Source organism: Silene latifolia, chromosome 1 (assembly GCF_048544455.1).
Source record: "Silene latifolia isolate original U9 population chromosome 1, ASM4854445v1, whole genome shotgun sequence".
Taxonomy (NCBI): domain Eukaryota; kingdom Viridiplantae; phylum Streptophyta; class Magnoliopsida; order Caryophyllales; family Caryophyllaceae; genus Silene; species Silene latifolia.
The window spans coordinates 101,733,141-101,755,370 of NC_133526.1; the positions used below are offsets into that span (position 1 = coordinate 101,733,141).

General features: G+C 35.3%; 1 protein-coding gene and 1 long non-coding RNA gene across 2 annotated transcripts in view; one reads left to right on the forward strand and one right to left on the reverse strand.

The window, feature by feature from the left end:
- The window catches only part of LOC141608260 (uncharacterized), a 37,538-nt gene extending 22,766 nt beyond the window's left edge, over nucleotides 1–14,772 (reverse strand). The window contains exon 1 of the long non-coding RNA XR_012526977.1: nucleotides 14,708–14,772. This is a non-coding gene — a long non-coding RNA (uncharacterized LOC141608260). The remainder of the gene's footprint in view (nucleotides 1–14,707) is intronic.
- Nucleotides 14,773–14,859: 87 nt separating this feature from the next.
- On the forward strand, nucleotides 14,860–16,958 carry LOC141608265 (putative acetyltransferase At3g50280). Its single transcript, XM_074427632.1, has one exon. The coding sequence runs from the start codon at nucleotides 15,038–15,040 to the stop codon at nucleotides 16,400–16,402; it is 1,365 nt and encodes a 454-aa protein (XP_074283733.1). The 5' UTR covers nucleotides 14,860–15,037; the 3' UTR covers nucleotides 16,403–16,958.
- The last annotated feature ends 5,272 nt before the right edge of the window (nucleotides 16,959–22,230 follow it).

Genomic DNA, 22,230 nt, shown 5'->3' on the forward strand with positions numbered 1-22,230 from the left:
AAAAATTCCCGAAAAAAAAAAATTCGAAAAAAAAAATTTCGAAAAAAAAAATCTGAAAAGAAAAATTCGTGATATTGTTTTGTATAGTGCGTGATATTGTTTCATGGACTCAAATATTTAGGTGGACTCACCGGATCCTACCTCTCTCTCTCTCTCTCTCTCTATCTATCTATCTATCTATCTATCTATCTATATATATATATCTATATATACATATATATATATATATATATATATATATGGTTGGGGTCAGGTGCGAACTAAAGTACGGTACGAACCGTACAAACTGACCAATTAGATTCAATTTCAAGCGCGCTTATTATTTCTCTACCCCTAAAAACATTTCTGACATCCTCCCACCACAAACCCACCACAAACACTCAACGTCCAATCATATCTCACACTTCCACGTCGGCGCCACTTCCACCATCGGCCGCTACTTTCACCGTCAACCACCGCTTCGAACGCCGCTTCTACCAACCTTCTCAAGAACGGATTTCAGTCTACTATATGAAAAAGGTTAGATTCAATTATTATTTTAATCATTGAAGATTTGTTTAGTATTTTGAGTCTATTTTATTATATCGATTTAAGAAGTAGTTTTATGAGAAACATAAGATTATAATAAAAAAAATTGATATTTAGGTATGAATTCAAATTAAAAATTAGGGTTTATAAAAATTGGTCATTACAAATTTCGTGGATTGGTGGGGTTAGTTCAGGGATGGTGGTGTTGGTGCTGGTAGTAGGTGTGGGGGTGGTGGTGGTAGTGTAGGTGGTGGCCAATTTGGTGGTCGTAGTTGATTTTTAGATCGTGGATACACGAAATATTAGCCCGGATACACATGGTATTACTACTGGATACACAAATAGATTTGTGTATCTAGTAGTATTACCATTTGTATCCGGTAGTTATACTATGTGTATCTATTGTATCTAGTACTTTTTAAGACGACTTCCATGGTTTATTTTTCAATTTGATATATGTTTCAGTTCAGTTCTATACGTCTATCTATGTGCTGGAGATGTGTTTCTGATTGTCAGTTTTTAATTGGTAATTACATGAGAATTTCAGAAAGGCGTACAAGGAAGAGCATCCTGATTCCAAGGGTATTAAGGAGCTTCATTTGTATTCAAAATTGGGGTTTCTGAGATTATTAAAAGAAAGGTCAAACTGAAGGAGTATATGATAAAAAAAACTTGAGATTAGTTTTATACTAAATACGGAGTACATGTTTTGCTAATTGTGACATTTGTTATGGCCTTTACTGAAACCGGTATTTAATTTGTAGTGGCAGCATCCACAAGAACAACAATATCATCATTCTGGGTGTGCTTTGCGCTCTTGCTTCTGATGGTAGTTGGCATACCCAATAATATTTTGGAGTGCACTTAACAACAATGTCCTCGTTTCGTTTGTTGGCATATTTGTTCCAGACAATGGTAGCATCGACATTTGCTTCCGTTATCTTTATGCTTTTCACGTTCATCTTCAGCGGATTTATAATTCCACGATGTAAGAGCATTAGTCCCGTTAATGTTTTCTGAATAGAACATTAGAGCATTTACCTCTCTTTGTGTTTGCTTGCAGCATCTTTTGCCAGTTTGGTTGAATTGGGTTTTCTGGTCCACACCACTCACATATGGGGAGATAGGCCTAAGTGTTAATGAAGTTCAAGCTCCAAGGTGGTAGAAGGTGAGCAATTTTTAATGTTGAAAGGCCCTGGTAGCAATAAAATTATCTTTTGATTTAGTGACATTCATAAAGGAGAAGTTTTGAGAAGCTACTGTAATATCATTTAAAATTTGATCAGTGTATCATTGTTCTACTGACATGTAGATTAGACATTTTTGGTAAACATTAGTGCCCAACTCTAAACTCTCGCCCCAATGACTGACTGTAAGGAAGTGTCATATAATAAAATATGAATTAATTTTCTTTGGCAAATTCTAGGACTTTGGAACTTCATATATGTCTTGACAAAATCAAAGGTTGCCAACTGTTGCTGAAAATACTGTTCGATATGTTGTTTTAATGGTTTACTGAACTACATCTTTTGCTACAGTTACTTCCGTCAAATACAACAATCGGTCATGAAATTCTTCAATCTCGTGGACTGCTCTTTGAGGGTTACTATTTTTGGGTTCAATTGGGGCTCTTACTGGGATTTTTGTACTTTTTACCATTGAGTTTATGTTAGCATTAACTTTCTTGAAGGGTTAGACAATAACCATGTTTAATTGACATATTTCAGTGGCTATGTGGTATGTCGTTATCTATCTTTACTTTCTTGAAATCTTGATCATCTTTCTAGCTCCGGGATCATCCACAACTATTATCTCACGAGAAAAGCTTTCTCAGTTACAAGGACATAGAGATCCAAGTAGAGATGATTATAGCGACTTAGAGAAAACCAATTTCAAGAGTAGTTTGAAACCTCATAAAGGTAAGAAATATCCTCTGTTTTAAGTTTCGAATGAGTATTTTTTGTCTATGGATTCTCTTCCTCCCTTTACTCAACTGCTGTCGACTTGATCAATCTATCCATCTCCTAAGAAATGTCTGGTAATCATGGCAGGGAATATGGTTTTGCCCTTTGAACCCCTTTCAGTGACATTTCAAAATGTGGAATACTACATTGACACTCCTATGGTGATCTCATTACTCTATTTCTAGGCACTGAATCCTTGTAAGCAATAACTTGTTAATTAGCATCTGAAGCCGGTAACTGAAGTGGCATAATTCTTTTCTGGTCTCAGGAAATGAAAGAACGGGACTTTTCAGAGAAGAAGCTTCACCTACTCAAAGATATCACAAGAGCTTTTAGGCCAGGTGTTCTCACAACACTAATTGGTATCAGCGGGGCTGGAAAAACAACTCTTCAAGATGTTCTCTCTGGGAGATTTATGATTTTTTAGGTGAGTCAAATAGGAGGAACCGTAATCCAAGTGACACCATCATCACAGGTGGCATGGAGACCACCAACCTTATCCTGGTAAAGAAGAGTAATGGTTCCAGGATCGGTGTGGCGAAGGAGGCCAAGGGTAAGGTCAGGTTGAGGGCATTAGGGTAGTAGTTGATCATAACCCTTTGGTCCATTTTGGCACAAGCCTTGCTTAAGGCATCAGTCTCTAAACCCATTGCTTTAGAAAGAAGGCCAAGGATTTTGTGACTTAGTTCCATCATCTTATCACTGTACTCTTTGGTTATTTTTCTCCATCCTTCAGGTTTATCTGGCCTTAGTCTGTAATCCCCACTTTTAATTGGGTATGTGCATTGTGTTACTGTCTCCCTACAATTCTGTACCAACTCCCTTTGTCATGTTCAAAATCGTTATGTTAATTGAAATTCGATAAATACTTGTACAAAACAATCTCGATATGTTGCATTGTTGTGTTAGTTATAATCACCAGGGATAATTGTACGCAAATCCAATCCCAACATTATAGACCCATCATATGTCCCGTCTAGTAAATATGAATTTTTACGAATAAGTATAATATAACTGGTCATAATGTCGTGCTCTAAAATACGAAGTATACTATACCATTCATATTAAACCTACAATAATAAGCAATGTTTTATTATAAGTAATGATTTTGTAGGTGAGTCAAATGTATCTAGCTTGCCAGATATGTGTATCTAGCAAGGTACATGAGTGTATTTAGCAAAGTAAAGGAGTGTATCTAGTTTGATAAAAGAGTGTATCTAGCTTGCCTAAGATGCGTATCTAGCAAGGTACATGAGTGTATTTAGCAAAGTAAAGAAGCGTATCTAGTTTGATAAAGTAGTGTATCTAGCTTGCCTAAGATGCGTATCTAACAAGGTAAAGAAGTGTATCTAGTAAGGTAAAGGCCGGAGTGTATCTAGCTTGGCAAAGTTGTGTATCTAGCAAGGTAAAAGAGTGTATCTAGCTTGTCAAATGAGTGTATCTAGCAAGGTAAAAAAGTGTATCTAGCTTCTCAAATATGTGTATCTAACAAGGTAAATAAGTGAATCTAGCTTGTCAAAGATATGTATCTAACAAGATAAAGGAGTGTATCTAGCTTGTCAAAGGAGTGTATCTACAAGGGAAAAAGAGTGTATCTAACTTGTTAAATATGTGTATGTAACAAGGTAATGGAGTGTATCTTGCAAGGTAAAAGGGTCAATTGGGTCTGGTCTAGATCGGTCCATCTTAGGCACGTTATACATTTCGTTTCGGGTTAATTTCAGATGTGCTTTTGTCGGCACATTTTTGGGTTTGGATTATTTTGGGTGGGTGTCACTTTGGATCGAGTAATTTTCGAAAGGGTCATAGAAAAACTTTGAGTAGTGCTTCCTTCATCCCAAACATTTATTAACCTATCCCATGAATGAGTGTCTTATAATTGGGAATACTTTTACTCAAACATTAAAATTCGTCTTCATTTTATATCCCCATACATTTTGCATATTCAACTAATTCATTCAAGGTATGGAATCCGAGTAGTATATGTACTAAGTATTAAATTGAAAAGCCTAACTTGTGTTTCTATATTAATTCACCCTCTTTTTAATTCTACCTTTTAATGTCAATCTCAACAATAATCCTCGTCCTTTTTCATTAATTCAAGGTATTTTTGTCACAGAATTCTAAGGCGACATCACCATCATCGTCATTCACCATATGTGTTCAATGTCAGATATGAGGCAGAAATACAGAATCAGTGCATCATTCATTTAATAAACCCGATGTTCTTTGTTACAGAATATTGTTCCTCACAGAAACTGCCATTCAGTAGATTAGGTTCAATAAACTTCAACATAATGTCCCAGAGAAAAGACTCCATATGTATAGTAACCGCAAACGCTTTCTTCACCATAATGTCGCACAAGAAACATTCCATATGTATAGGAACTGCAAACACTTTCATCTGCAAGACAGTACTAAGTATGGATGATGAAGAAATCATAAATCAACTTTCACATTCAGGCTTCAGGAAAGATATCAGAAAACGATCTTGTCCTGTTTCAGTGGTCGACTTGGGAATTTGACGATCAAGTTATTAAGTTTAATTCTACTTAATAGACATCAGAAACATGTATTGCAAAACTAGTAACTAAAACAGTCGTAGAAAGCAGACTATCAGAAAAAAAAAAAAAAAAAAAAAAAAACACACACACACACACACACAAAGGCGGAGGAGGCAATCAAAACTTAAACAGCTATTCAATTAACAACTGATTCCAGTCGGTCGAAGGCAAGTTGGATAAGAATGTTATTGACAGGAAACAGAGATGAATTTTTCCTCGAAAATTAAATTTACAAGAGATATATTTGTTCACGAACAATACTAGTTGTGCAGAGCTGCAATTTAAAGATGAATTTGCAGGAATAATGCTGCCTTCAGTTCTTCATGACTGTACCATACTTCAATAGCGTAGGTGTGTGGCCAACACCACTGTTGTAGTCACCTCCATCGCCACCACTATTGGCGCCCACCACCAGCACTACCCACCCATTAACCACCGACAATACCACTACCCGGCCAATTAACTCACCACATCACCACCACCACCACAATCGACATGCCATTGCCACCACCGTGGCTGATACAACACCGCCCCTTCATCACCATTGTTCTCATCTACATACACAGCCACAAAGCCACAAGTTATCGGCGGCGATCACCGACTATTCCACAACCACAACTACAGTATAGCCACATCACACCCTGAAACTGCCTCAGCACTTATCCGACCTCCTTTTTCTTATCTTATCTTGCACAACTTAACGCCGCACGCAACCGAACCACCACCTTACGCCGTTGTCGAAGAATTTCAGCTCACTATTGTTTTTAATTTGTTGTTCTCATTTCAGATTTAAATGTTAGATCCACAAAATTCAAGGTAAAATACCTAAAAATCAACCGCACCAAAGATGTCAGATTATTAAGAATCGATCACGGACCAAAGTTGGCTTCGCCGGAAAACCCGCAATTTGATCGTCGGTGAATGAGAGGACAAACGGAGAAATAGAGGCAGATTGGGTAGACAAGATTAGTTCCAACGAAACGCCGGCAGAGCAATCAATGGTGAGGCCTCCGGCGAAGGGGGGTGGTGGTTGGTGGGTGAGGATGATACAAAGTATTAATGTGGGGAATATTTAATGGTAGGGATAATGTGAAAGGGGGGTGCGGGAATGGTTTGGTACGAGCGTGTGTTTGGGTGAAGGTTTTTAAGTTAGTTCGTACCGAACTTTAGGTTCGCACAGGATCCTATTTCTATATATATATATATATATATATATATATATATATATATATATATAGAGACAAGATCCAGTGAGTCCACCTATATATTTGAGTCCATGAGTCCAACAAAATGTATCACGCACTATACATAACAATATCACGAATATTTTTTTTTTTTTTTCAAAAAATTTTTATTTTGAATTTTTTTTTTCGAATTTTTTTTTTTTGGGTGTAAGCCGTACAATGTCACAGATTACACGAAACAATATCACAACTTACACTATACAATATCACAAATCTTGTTTTTGATGTAGTTAAGGAAATCAATTATTTGACTACTTCAAATAACTAAAACACTCAATTTACTTCTTTTTAATGTAATGTGCACAAAATGCGATCACCATAAGATAATTGTGTTCAGAAGCAAGGGAAGAATTGGTGCACACGTACATTCTTCCGTTGCAGTTTTGTACACCCTTAAAAGAGGCAGGTTAGGGATCAGTCTGATTATGTGAAGATAGCAACCCCTGACATTCACTTCTCATCACTTTGTTGTCTTTTGTGCGCTATTTGCATGAACACTTTGATGACTGAACAATTTGAAAGTTATTCAACAAAATTTCAAAGCAACCGAGAGAGTATATTCTTAAAAAGATACGAGAAAGTAACACCACATTAGTAGCATTTCCTTTCGTGTGGATATTTTATTTGAAATAAGGCAGGATGATCCATGCAAGTGTGCTTCTGAATTAGTTTTTCTTATTTGCATTATCATTCAAAGCCTTCTCTCAGTGCAGTGCAAGCACTTTTAGAGTTCTTTTTTTTACCTTTTTTTTTGAATTAGTTTTCTTTTGGGTCATACTTTCTTTTGAAGTAATCAATGTTTGCCACCTCATCAGTGTATTGCTAAACAGCACCAGCCTAAGTTGAATTAAAGAGCTCTATAACCATATATGAGAAATTTAACAAGTACTCCCACAAAAAAGGTAAGGGCTGAGTGTTTCAGACATCAATTGGTTTCTCTTAAGACGGGCATATCCGTCCTAGGCATACCTCTTTTGTTCCAAGTAGGTAATAGAAAACAGTATCACGAATTTACAAAAAAATATCACATGTTATACTAAACAATATCACAGCTTACATAAAAAGAAAAAAAACGAGAAAAAAAATTTCGAAAAAAAAATCGATTTTTTTTTTAAGTAAGTTGTGATATTGTTTAATATAACGTGTGATATTGTATTATGGACTCACGGACTCAAAAAGATAGGGTGGACTCATGTGATCCTAATTATATATATATATATATATAGGGTCGGGATCCGGTGAGAACCACTAGTATAATGAGAACCATGAGAACCAGTATTGTATCTAATAATATACAGAGGACTGTGTACAGCTATGAAAATAGAATTTGAGAAAATCAAATGTCCTTCCCCCAAAATCTTCTAATCTCTGTCATTTTCATATTTTCGATCTCTCTCATCTTTCTCTATCTTCGACTATCATAGCCTTCGACATCACGAACTCATCTTATACGTCCAAAGTCGAGATTAACGCAGCCGTACTTGATGATCAACGGATCTTCGACGAGGTAAAATTTCAATATTGATGAATAATTTTTGTGAAATTAGGGTTGATGTTTTTATGTCTGTTTAATTTTTTGAAGCAATTGTTCGTAGATTGCAGCGATTTTCCGATCAATTGTAGCGATTTTCCAATCAGTTTGATCTATTCCACAGTTTTTTCGATCAATTTGATCAATTCCGGCGTTTTTTCGATCAATTTGATCAATTGAGCGATTTTCAGATCAATTGTAGCGATTTTTCAATTGCATGACCTACCTGCATCCACAAATTTGGATCATTTGCAGTATAAGAGAAGCAGCATTTGAGAGGTCATACCTTAGACAGAGATGGATACTTCCACACCATGACTTGATTCTGGGAATACCCGTGAGTGCTTACTAGTTCATTCACATTCTTACTCCATGCAAGATTGCATACCTTCACATTATGTTATTTATCATTAGAATGTCACACTTCAAACTGGATTCTACGATCTAAATAAAATGACTCAACGTATTGCTTTATTTCGAGGTAGCAATCACAATGAAATTTACAGGAAACCGAGGGAAGGCTGTGTACGTCTAGCATTCTTTCTATCCCGCTAGTGGGAGTTATTTAGGCAATGGGGGTAATGTTGTTGTTGTTGTTAGCCTTTGGAAATTTAATTGATGCCAAAAAGATACGGTCTTTGATAATGTACTTGTTAGGTTAGTGAATTGGTGTTCGTCTATGATCCCAACTGTCGAAAAAGATATTGCCATGAGTTGTTTGATTAAGTGACGCTCGCTCAAGTTAGTTTTTTTTTTTACTTGCTGCGCTATTTGAAATTAACACTGCCTGTCTTCGTTATACTGTGATTGTTGCTGTTGAAGTAGTAGTTGCAATGTTTTTTTTTTTCAATATACGAATTCGACACAACTGGTCATATAGTGGCGTATCATCTCTAACATTATTGATCCATCGGATATATGTATCATCTGACATCACTGCTCGTACAAATTTAATAGATGTGTTGTTTTCTTGGTTTTATGAAGCGATGCGTCAGGCGATGTATGCTCTCTAACATCACCAATTCACCGCACATAATTGACATTCACACATCTATCTTTTGTTCCACTGTGATAGATAGTTTGGTGCATATTTTTTTAGCATTATTTGAACTGAAGATTAGTATTTCTGATTATGTATGTTTTTGGATGTAACAAAAGAAAGGTTGAAGCTTTGCTTTGCCTTTCGAGTATACGCGTTCGCAGTCTTCCGAAACTATGATATAAGATTGAAACTTTTTGTCAAAAAAGCCATGCTAAGCACCTATGAGAGTGGTAGCTGGATTATTAGCCAGGCCTAGAATCTATGAGAGTGGTAGTGGAATTTTAAAGTAAGTTATGTAAGGGACTGCTATTTGTTGTAGAACTCGCAATTTGAAATGGACGACATATACCAAGGGTGTTAGTACCATGTCGGATCGCTCGCTTCTCTACATTATGAATGTTTACGTTTTACTTATTTTGAAAGTAGTCAATTAGCTCAAATGGAAGAGCATTGTGCAATGCACAAGATGTGGGTTCGACTCCCATATTGGCTATGAAATACCAAATCTTTCTTTTATTCTAAGAATGAAATAATGTAATTGGTAATCCTATTTCCACTTCTTATCAAGGATCTAAAGACAAAAAAAAGATGAGGAAATTGGACACTTTTTCATGCATGTACAGGGTTGTTTAATGCACATAGGTTACTTTTTCATGCATCTAATAGGCTATATGGGACTCGAACCCATACCTTTGTGCAAAATTTGCACATTGCTCTACCATTGAGCTAATAGCCTTTAAAATACGCTAAACAAATACGAGTATGTAATAACGGGCGTATCATATGATTATGCCCCCCTAAATAACTGACATAAGTACATTAAATCACCTTCAGAGTCATTTCATTTATTTCATGCACATAAAACCTTATTTCATGCACATAGAACCTTATTTCATGTATATAGAATTAAAATTAATGTCGTCAACCAAAAGTAATTAGTATCATAATATAACCAATCGATGCAAATGAAGAACTTTTTAATGCACATAGAACCTTATTTCATGCACATAGAATTAAATTTAATTTCCTTAACCAACAGTAATTAGTATCATAATATAACCAACTAATACAACTGAAGAACTTTTTAATGCACATAAAACTTATTTCATGCACATCGAACCATATTTCATGCACATAGAATTAAAATTAGGACTCTTCCCCTTATTGTCATTCTAACGGGAGCAAGACCAAAAGACACCCTAGAGAGGAAGAGTGAACCCTTTTTTGCGTTAATAATTACGGACTGACATTCTTAAATCTTTGGTTTTCTTTGGTATGACGTGATGTTGCAGTTCAGGTAAAACCTTTAATATGTTTTATTTGGGTGAATATTATCAAGGCATTAGCCAAGAGCCTACACACAGTAAAGCCGTAGAGCTCAAATTAGAAAACAATGAAACATTAAAAACAACACATTATAACAACCATTATTTCCAAATTTCCATACCTATATTTGCCAATCTCGTTTTCTTGAGTATAGACCTCTCTTAACCTTTGGAGACTGCTAATTTCTGAACTGTCGCCAAATATTAGTCTTAAGGTAAGACTGCGTATAGGTTCTTCTGCTAATTTCTGTTGTTAACAGAGGGGGTAAGTAAATGGTGAATTAGGTTCTTCTGTAGCACCTGCCATGTTGTGAATTGTGTATAGGTTGTGCCAAAAAGCCATGTCGATGGGTCTCTCTTCGGGCTAGCCTGTTGGACCGTACTGCTGCTATTATTGGTCATAAAATTTCCAAAAACATTGTGACAGACAATACAGACCCAGAAAATTATCATGCCTAGGTAGGTACATTCTATGGGTTGTGGTGACCTCTACTATCCTGGCGGCATACGGCCTAAATATTAGTCTTAAGGTAAGACTGCGTACATTAAACTTGAAGCCTTGAGGCAGTGATATAATGTTCTCATAGTCAATACTTGGTCTGAGTTTGCATCGACAAAGTGCTAATTATTAATATTATCAAGTCGAAATATAGTTATACACCGACTTCATATGATATGGAAAACATGACATGCTTAGTCCAAAGACAAAAAATAGCTTGACAGGAAAATCTACTCTCAAAGTGCAGATGCTGTCAGGAAAATTTACCCCTGAGCTCTTGGAGAGAGATCTTTAGATGACAGATTGAGGTAAAAGCCAGTCAAATGATAGTAAAATTGGGGTAAAAATAGTATAATTCTCGATACGACTGAGCACTATAGACTACGGGGTACCTATGGAGACTATCAGACATCAGTCGAGGAGGCTGATCTGGAATTTGCTCTGCTACAGTGATTGTTCGCGAATTAGTACTAACCCTTCTTTCATTTTTATGAGTAATTAGTATCATAATATAACCAACTAATACAACTGAAGAACTTTTTAATGCACATAAAACCTTATTTCATGCACATCGAACCATATTTCATGCACATAGAATTAAAATTAGGACCCTTCCCCTTATTGTCATTCTAACGGGAGCAAGACCAAAAGACACCCTAGAGAGAAAGAGTGAACCCTTTTTTAGGGGAAAAGGGTTGGGGTAGGATTATCCAACTCCGAGGTGCCATTTTCCGGAAGAGTCATTCAAAAGGGGATTAAAGAGAAAAAAAGACGAAACGGCGCACAATTTTACATATTTTATGCATTTACAAGGTTGTTTAATGCACATATATCGCTTTTTCATGCATCTAGAAGGCTACTTCATGCACAGGTAGGGCCATTGCACCTGAAACTCTTACATTATTACTCCATTGCACCCTAAACTCTTACATTATTACTAGGTCGGGGATCAAAAACAAAAACACAAGCAGTCGCCATTCAAACAAGGATCAAATAAAAAAAAAAGACAAAATGATGCATGTACAAGGTTGTTTAATGCACATATAACGCTTTTTCATGCATTTATAAGGCTGTTCTATGCAATGATAAGGCTATTTAAGCCTAAATCCTGGTTGATCTTAGAGTAAGAGTTTCATAAGTTTATGTCTAATATCTCTTCTTAGTACACATAATCAGCCCTCAGACCCCTTACATGCGTCACATCTCAAGCCCTTCACCAGCATCACAACTCACAACTTAGGCTTCTCAGGGGGTGCTTGGTTGGGGGAGTAGGAATGAAATAGATTTGATCCATTCTCGTGTCTCGATAGGGCACTCTGAAATCGAGTTAGAAACCTAATAGGTTCTACTTCCACCCTAACAACTTGGAATTCAAACCCACCTTCTCCCTCAAATTTCAAACCTAGTCCTCTCCATACAAATTCTACAGTGAACCAAGCAAGAATTAATAAGTATGGAGTTCTAAATCCATCAATCCATTCTGAACTTTTGAGCCAAACGCCCTTAATATCGTAAGAACAAACACAACATCCCAAGTAAATTTCACGTCTAGCTAGCTACAAGCAATTCTAACAGCTTCAAACTTACAATTTGAGAGAAATCAATGGCAAATCACAAATACAATACTAAACGGATACAACTACCAGAGATAAAACTTGCAAAACGCGATGATTAGTTACACTACTAAACTAGCCCGATGAGACTTTCAAATATCATAACAATAAACAACAACATAATTAGATTTGAAATCAAGGTGCTACAAGCTACTTGAACATTCACTCGTATTTGCAAATGAATAGAGTAACAACTACTGAAAAATATGCTAAATTATGTTGGTAGATAATTAGTTGACTATTACCATGTAGTAAATCAGCTCGAAAGTTGTTGGGTGATCCAAAACTTTGAGAAATGCATTGGCATTATTGAAGGCATGCACTGCAGCCTGTGATCACATATAGACAATAACCTCATGTAAGTACTACCAGCAGAAGTTAGAACTTACTATAATGCAACGAATGAGAAAAGACGCAAAACAGATTGACGCAACTGATTTCACTTGAAATATTGTCGGTTCAAAGGTTAAATCTAATTTTCCAAAAACTAATTTGTAGTCAAAAATCAGATCTAAATGCAACTTCTGTAACAGCGCGTTTAGCTGTTTTCTATTTCACCCGATGCATTTTTAAACTATGGTGCTCTGAATGCATATACAAATCTGAAAACTTACAATGGTAGATCGAGAAAGAAGCGGGCATTAAGACTAGTTTTGTAGCAACTCAAATCATATGCAGAAATTTCTTCCAAAATCGGAATAATTAAAACGTTCCTTTACTCATAATAACCACGTGAAAATTTCATGAAGAATTCGGCAATATTCGAACCCTGAAGACAAGTGTATGATCAACTAAGCAAAATGAATGATTTACGAAGGTTGAAGATGAAAAGTAATAACAAGATGACGAATTAGGGTTCGATTTCTTTGAATTAGATAAAATTTGGGGGAAATAATTACCCGAATTAGGAACAACTTGGGCAGGAGTGGTCGTCTAGCCGCCTATCCATGTCGTCGTCGGCAGCTGACAACCGTGGTCGGTGGCTGGAAATGAAAGAAAGAAACATGGATAATCGTAGAGAGAGAAAAAAAAGATGAGAGAGAATGGGTTGGTAAAATGAGGTGATTAGAATTGGTTTTGGGGGAAGGGGTTAGCTGTGCGATATTTTTCGAACTTAGATGAGTTAATCTCGTCGTCCATTCTGCATTTGATCTAATGGCTGTGAGTGGTTCTCACAGTTCTCATTATCTTGATGGTTCTCATAGGATCCCGAATCTATATATATATATATATATATATATATATATATATATATATATATATATATATATATATATATATATATATATATATATATATATATATATATATATATAATCGGGTTGAAACGCTGTGGATGCGCCACGTGTCAACCCAACCTTAAATACATGTATTAATTAATAAATGAGGTATAAATCTCAGCAATAGTGTGATTTTGATAGGTTTTAATAGTGTGATAACGAGTATGTGTACGAGTGCGTATGTAGATAGTGATCGCGAGTGCATTTGAATAATCAAAACAAAAGTAACGATTATTAAGTAATATAATATTATAAACGACATGAAAAAGTAGAAAACACGTTACATTTTTATATAATATCTTTAATTAAATATGATTAACCAAATACTCCGTATTACTTTTAGTTAAATATTTTACATGTTCTCTTTTAAATACTTTGAAGTCAAAAATCAAAAAATAATATTTGAAAAAGTTCCACCTATTATATTTACAGGTAAACTCTTAAACATTATTATATATAGTTGTTTAAAAAAACAAAAAGTGCAAATTTCTCATATATATGTTTGACATATATCACATGCAAGACACAATCAAAACATTTAAATAAGTTGAGTTTGAACCTTATATGTTTGATAGATAAATGTCACATGCTATACATAAAAAATTAAAAATTACATAAAATTATGTTCACATCATTTTAGACAAATATTAATTGATTTGAAATATAAAGTATCGTGAAATGATATAATTTGAGAACTTATTGTTGATTTTTGTATTATTCGAATAAATTTTATTTTGATTAATATGATATTTCACCGGTCACAAATTTATTTATAAAATGTTGATCATGCATAATTAATTATCACTTATTAATTTTAATTAAAACTGTTATGTAAATTATTTTAAAACATTAAAGTTAAACCTAAAAAAATTAAATTTGAGAAAAAATTATTTATAAGAGAAAATATTAAAGGTTATATATGAATTATATTATTTTTCTTCAATTATAATCATAAAATTTTAAAACAGGCCGCGTAAAGCGCGGAATACTACCTAGTATGTAGTATATATAAACTGCAAAAGAAATATGGTTATAGAGAAAAAGGAATACTATGGAGAAACAGATTCTTCCAAGTTGAACATTAATAAGGAGTTTTGGAAGTGGAAGAGGAGTTTACTTATTTGATGTATGACATGTATCAACCGAACGTTGCTGCCCACCTTCTTCCGCAATAGTTCGTGGAGCCTGTCAAAGGAAAAACACAATCCGAAAAATCAATAAATGGTACAAGTGGCAGACTATTTAAGTTCAGTAATATTACTAGTAGGAATAATGTAATATCATCAAAGTCAATACCAAGAAAGCCTTTCTTTGATCATATCTATTATCTAATGCCTGCTCATAAACAAGTGTTAAATGTTCAGAAGCTATTCATCTATTTGAACGTTAGCTTGTTTTCATCTCAATACTAATTCTTCCGAAAAAGGCGTAATTTCAAATATCGAGAATGAACTCCGCCAAAGTTGTTAAACACATTTCAGAATGCTTCATCAAGCCCAAGTATGAGATCGAGGAATCGAAGCAACGTTTTAACTTGGCGCCAATGGATCTTCCCATGCTTTCTTTTCACTACATTCAAAAGGGTCTCTTATTCACCAAACCCTCACATGCAAAAGATGAAGAATTCTCAACCCAAGAATTTGTTGAGAGCCTTAAACAGTCTCTTTCACTTACCCTAGTCCATTTCTTCCCTTTAGCAGGTCAATTTGCCACAAACGTAGATGAGGAACGACATGAAAGCTTGGTCTTTGTCGACTGCAAGAAGGGCCCTGGAGTGAGGTTTATCCATGCTTCTCTTGATATGAGCATATCATACATACTTTCACCTACTGATGTCCCCCTTGTTGTTCAATCATTTTTCGACCACCACAAGGCCGTGAACCATGATGGTCATACCAGGCCATTACTATCCGTTCAAATCACTGAGCTAATAGATGGGATTTTTATTGGATGCTCCGCTAGCCATGCCGTGATAGATGGAACTTCCTATTGGCATTTCTGGAATGCCTGGTCTGAGATACACCAAGCAAATAGCGAGGAACTTTCAGTGTTACAACCACCAGTCTATGAGCGCTGGTTTCCTGAGGGACACGGTCCCACCATCAAGCTTCCCTTCACTAACTCCGATGAATTTATAACCAGGTATGAAGCACCTGAGCTTAGAGAAAGGATCTTCCATTTCTCGGCTGAGTCTATAGCAAGACTAAAAGGTCAAGCTAATGAGGAGAGCAATACCCAGAAAATCTCATCCTTTCAAGCCCTGTCAGCTCTCTGCTGGAGATCAATAGCTCGAGCAAACCGACTACCTCTCGAACAGGTTACTAACTGCATGTTAGTTGCAAATAACAGGCATAGATTAAACCCATCTCTGCCTCAAGAGTATTTTGGCAATTGTGCTAGTGCTATGAGAACAAGTAGCACAGTTTCTGAATTACAGAACAACAATTTGGGTTGGGCGGCATTATTGGTGCACCAATTAGTGGCAAACCATAGTCACAAAGCTGTGCTTGACCACATCAACAGCTGGATAGCATCGCCCTATGTTTACCAGCCAGCTATGTTCGGTCCAAACAGTATTATGATGGGAAGTTCACCGCGGTTTAACATGTATGGCAACGAATTCAGACTCGGAAAGCCAGTAGCTGTTCGCAGTGGATATGCAAATAAATTTGTTGGGAAAGTGACTTCATACCCAGGATATGAAGGAGGAGGAAGTGTGGATTTGGAGATATGTCTATCTCCTGATTCCATGAACCTTCTTGAGTCTGATCCCGAATTCATGCGTGCCGTTTCATTGCCATATATGCCATGATACCCACCAACACTTTCCTACGAGAATGAGATTGATGGCTTGATCCACAAAATTTGTGTCAGCATTGTGCTTTCTTTTCTACAACTATCTGCATCCTCCAAATTATGTACAAAGTTTGCTGATAACATTGTCCTTTGGTTTGTTCCCTCACTTCCAGTAGGCGTTGTTGTGGTTCAAAAGTTCTAATTATGTCATAAACTCAGTGAGGCATTTGATCAAACAGCTTATGTGCATTGTTGTGCTCAAATGTCTTAAATTTCTAGCTTTAACACATGACGAATTGGTGGGCATGACTTACGAGTAATTTGATTGAAATAATGATTTCCAGATTTTGGAGTTGGGTAATTGTCGATGATTTAAAGTGAATCACAGGATCTCAACCAAAGTCAAGGTAAACTTGGATCGCTATAGTGTCGGTACGAGTGTACATCGGTACGAGTGTACACAAGCAGAAATTGAAGTAAAGATACAGGTGATATAAAACTACAAATTGCTTTTATGGACCACCAACTCTTTCCCTACTTTTGATAACATACGAGGCTTATGATTGATGAAATTTTTGTCCAATACGAATACATGAATCTACATAGTTCAGTTCTAGCATATAGTATTTGCCTTTCATTGTCAAAAGACATCTCAATTACTAGATCATAAAGGGATGCATTTATACAAATAATCAACGGCTCTAGAAGTGCATGGTGGCCTGGTACCCTGGCGATCAGGTTGGCCTGAGCAAGAGAGGGAGGCTGGTGGGTGGGGTAGGGCGGAGCTGTGGAGGGAGGACGTGAGTGGGTGAGTTTTTGATCGGTTTGTGTCTGAGTTGTATTGGGTTAGAAAAAATGACAAGGGTAAAATCAGAAAAGTTGTATGTGAAAGAGTAAAGTTCGTATGTGAAAAAGCAAAATCTTTCTAATTTTGTCATTCTCTATTTGCTAAAAGAATAGGAGAAGCTCCAAATTTTTCCGCCTCAACATTTTTTCTAAAATTGAGCTTTGTATTTTTAGTATATACTATATAGACATGATGATGGGTTATAAATGGGCAAAAAAATTTAGATTTAATTTATCATTCAAAATTACACATTATAAAAAAAATTACGATAAAAATTCTTTGACTTTTTGTGATAAGAAGTTGCGGCTAAAAAATATGTTATTAGTACAAAATTATAAATAACATCATTAATTTCTCGAAAAAAAAAAACTTTCATTAAATTACTCATTTCTTGATTTCTTACGATTAATTTTTATTTCTTAATTTAAAATACAATGATGAGAAATACGAAAAAAAAAAAAGAATTTTAGACTTAAAATGCATAAATAATCCCTTTTTTACTAAAAAAAAAATTAGGGTTATTTCATAACAATAATCCATCCTATTCGTGGTCTGCAATAATCACTTCATCCTATCAATAATCTCAATTAAATCCAACCTAAATACCATACCTTAACGAACCAGCTCATATTTTTTTTAAGTTTATGTTGGAATATTTGATAGTTTTTGGACAACCTAGCTGGTATATGTGAAGTTTATGTGTAATATTTTCAAGTGATGAATCAAGAACTTGGTTTATTTGATACACATAAACATAAAAAAAATATGAGCTAGTTCGTTATTAGAAGGTATGATGTTTAGGTTGGATTTAATTGGGATTATTGATAGGATGGAGTGATTATTGCAGACCACCAATAGGATGGATTATTGTTATGAAATAACCCAAAAAATTAATAGATCTCCAAAATTTTCCACTTAGTTTTCGCGTCCAAGTGATACTCTACTATAAAATCTCTGATCTCACTATCTATAATTAGTCTTATACAATATTTACCTCCTAATTAATCATTTACCAAAAATATTAATAATAATCATGGTCCAATTTTTTCATAAATTATTGTTTAACTTTTATTAGCCTTTTACTTGAACAAAACATATTCTTTTCCCTTTCAAAGTGGAATAAATATTATTATTTTCAAATTCTCTTAACATTTATATCTAAAAATACCGCGGTTTCGCGGGATTAACACTAATTTTAAGATTATGTTTTCTATAACCGCCGTTGTAAAAGCGGAATACTATATTTATTGTCATTATGTAACTTGTTTCACATATCATTACAAGGTACTATTACCTTCATTTTTTTCCAATAAAGTCTTTTTTTTTTCCAGCTTTTTGTTAGATAATCAGGGATTCGTTTTTTTTTTTTTTTTTGAAACTAAAGAACAATTCATTAATAGAACGTCATATGACACTTACAAAGGATAGGTATAATCAAAAACAAATCTAATGGAAACCAAAGAAAAATAACTTTCTTATAAACTAGGGATCTCAAAACATGATCTGACAATTCGGCTCGTCCTATTATCGCTATCTTCATGTAGCTTTGAGGGGATCCCCTGTTATTATGAGATAACTTTACCTCTGACTGGTTCCAAATATCGTTGACAAATCACTTGTACCCAATGAAAGAACAAGCTACGAACCATCAACTAACTACTCTTGATTATATTACTGATGAGACTAAACACACGCATGAATGGAAAATCACCGAAATAAGGGACGGAAAAATGACTCTCACCAAAAGGGAGTCTTTTATTTAAAAGAAGATAGATATGCATACTTGAAATTTGAAACATTTTTGGGGCTTACCATCGATCGATTGATAATCGATGGGCCCCGCATATAGTTGATGGAGGCTAGGGTTTTAGAGAGTTTTTTTAGCCGAAATCTAACTTTAATTTGGATAAGGGATTCGTTTTTAGTTAATTGAAAATCAAAACAAAGTGTTTGTTTTTTCCTCAAATCGTCTATTTCGTGTCATTTAATTTCTAAAACGTCGGAAAATTTAAAGGTTTAGAACTTTTTTTTTTACGAAAATGTTCATAACATAAAGATTTAACAAACAATCCCTTCCTGGCAAAGAAATTTGTACAGAAAGTTTCAACGTCACTTGACCAACACATGAATAGCAACATCACATAAATTAAATCTTCAATTACATCTTGTGTTGAATCAATCAATCCCTATTTTTATCACTAGTAATTAAGATAGAAATATTTTATATAAGAATTTAGTCTACAACTTTAAATAACTGGAAAAGGCTAAATTTTCAAAAAAAAAAATTGAGAAAACTGAAAACGTTTCGGTTTTTAGTTAACTACCTAGAGAAAAATTTGTCTTTTAGCTAAACCTATATATTGTGAAGATTTTCATAAAAAAAAGTCCAACCCCTTCAAATTTTATGACGTTTAAGAAAATGACCTGGCACACAAGATTTGTGGAAAAAAAACAAACTTTATGGTTTGAATTTTGGTTAAATACAAACAAAACCTTACTTATTTACGCAAAGTTCATGAAAAATTAATTGACTTTATTGGGAAAAAAATGGAGGGAATGGTTACTTGCAATATCAGGTAAAACAAGTTGTAAAATGGCGTTAAACATATTAATTCAGTTTTTTTTTTTTTTTTTTGGGAAATGGTAAGCATATATTAATAAACAAATAGGTTTGCTTGTGACGGATATATCCGTCACAAGTTTAAGACGGGTCGAATAGTACCGATTGCATGCATGCAAAACGGGTGGGAAATTGACTAGGCGTAGTGGAAGTGTGCATGATTAATGACAGACATGACCTATTGGAAATAAAAAAACATTTAACCCCTTTTGCTTTCCCCATGCAACGTATTTACCACACAAATGAATAGCTTCTTTGACGTATTTCTCTAAAAGCTACCGTCACTTTTTCAACTTCCCTTCTTCTCTCTAAAAATCTGTCTTTCTCTCTCAAATTCTCCTTCTCTGTCAATTCAAAATCTTCATACAGATAAACGAAAATCCAATACATTATCATAAATTATTCGTAAAGATGGTAATGACGAAACAAGCTGCAAGACGGCAACCAATTGTAGATACCCAGTATCTGTTAAATCCCAAACATACACCCGATGATTATCGGACTACAACATGTTAAGGAATCGCTATGTTTGATTGACATTTTATATAACTACGCATCGAAAAACTCTAAATCGATTTCGAAAACGAAAACATTTTCAAAACATTACAAAAATACCTGGAATGTTTTATGCACGACGACGGGGTCGAAGTGACACTAACTAGAGTCAAAACCGACACCGGACCAAAAATCGACTCAAAATTCAAATCCCGACTCCAACAACGAGTCAAACCGAGTCAAACAAACCTCACAATGCTTCCATGCTAAGTATACACGGTATACTTGATGGTCAAGTACAACAATCATGTCCTACAAAACGTAGGATAGAACAAACCACAAATCCAAATGCGTGATAGTGACAAGACAACTCGAAGACCCGCGGACATGCTCGCGCCTCTTCAAGCAGCCTATATGGCCACTTCGCCCAAATCGCACACCACCACACAATCCTCTATAAATAACCCTCAAATGCCACCAAATAAAGGGACGCGAGAGTCCGCCCCTTCTTTTCTCCCTTAAAATTCTAGACATCGACTTCCCGAGTCAACAAACGACGCGTATTTTCGATCTACCGATTGAAAATACGAGCCTTACTTATTGTTTGGTACCGTCATAGTGCATTAAATCACTTGACTTACCACTTCGACCATCTACACCATCACTCAAGGAAAGTAATACTCCATATTTTACAAAAATGGTTTTAAATCGAGTTTTTCGACTCACGAGGTTTTACACTTAGTCGATTTCTCGTCAAGCAACCTAGCATATAAGTATGAGGGTATAATTAATTCTCTCCTTTCATGTTCTTTTGATCTGTTTTTATGACTTTAACATGATAAAACATGCATAACATGATCCAAGATACGGATTGATCGAGCCAAAACCGGGTTTTGACCTCAGGCAGAACCTCCTAGTCATAACTAGGTGCCTCGCGCCTCTTATTAAACCCCATGTCGGAACTTTATTGTGTTTGAGTTCGTCTTTCCTCCATTTCATTTCTTATTTGTAATCGGTTTTTACCATTTCAAATATTTCAATCATTTATATGATAGGCATTTTTAACCATGAAATATACTCACCCTTGGCTTTTCATGCCATGACGGTTTAATCCGTGACTCGGTGATAATATTTGGTTAATTACATTTTTGAAGGGTATTTTAAAGCCCTCTTTTCATTTGTTTACATTTGCAAAAACCATAGTAGTCATACATGGATAATCATCCTTGGTTCTACATACCATGTCGGTGCAACCCGAGTACGATGATAAACTTTGACTAATTACAAAGCAATGAACTTAATATAATTAGTTCATATCAAGCACTTTTTACACTTTAATTACAAAACAATGAACTCAATATAATTAGTTCATATCAAACATTTTTACACCTTTTCTTACAAAAATATCCATGTCAAGCTTGCAAAACCGAACCCGACATCGAATATTATCAAGACAATGATAATTATTCCGAGTCTCGTTCTTCATATTAGCACAAAATTTGTCTTAACGACCTTTTCAACAAAAGCGGGTTTTAACACCCATTTACAAACAATTTCACAAACACTTTCAACAACCAGGAGACACCCCTTTGGGTCGTCACCCAACTCGCGCCTAAACAGGCTCTCTGTTTTCTACATTTCAAACCAGGGCAGACTCCCTTGCATCATCAGTAGGCTCTCGCCTCAATAGGCTACCTGGCATTGCACCTGTCCTAATTCCAGCACTCATCCAAGATGATCCCGACTTCGGTTAACCCGAATACAGGACGAATCAGATTGGTGAGTTTTCATTTTACACTTTGCATTTTAAAACACCTTTTTTTAGACAACTGGATCGTGTTAAGCACCATAAACCTAACTTGGTAAATGGATGTTTAATTTC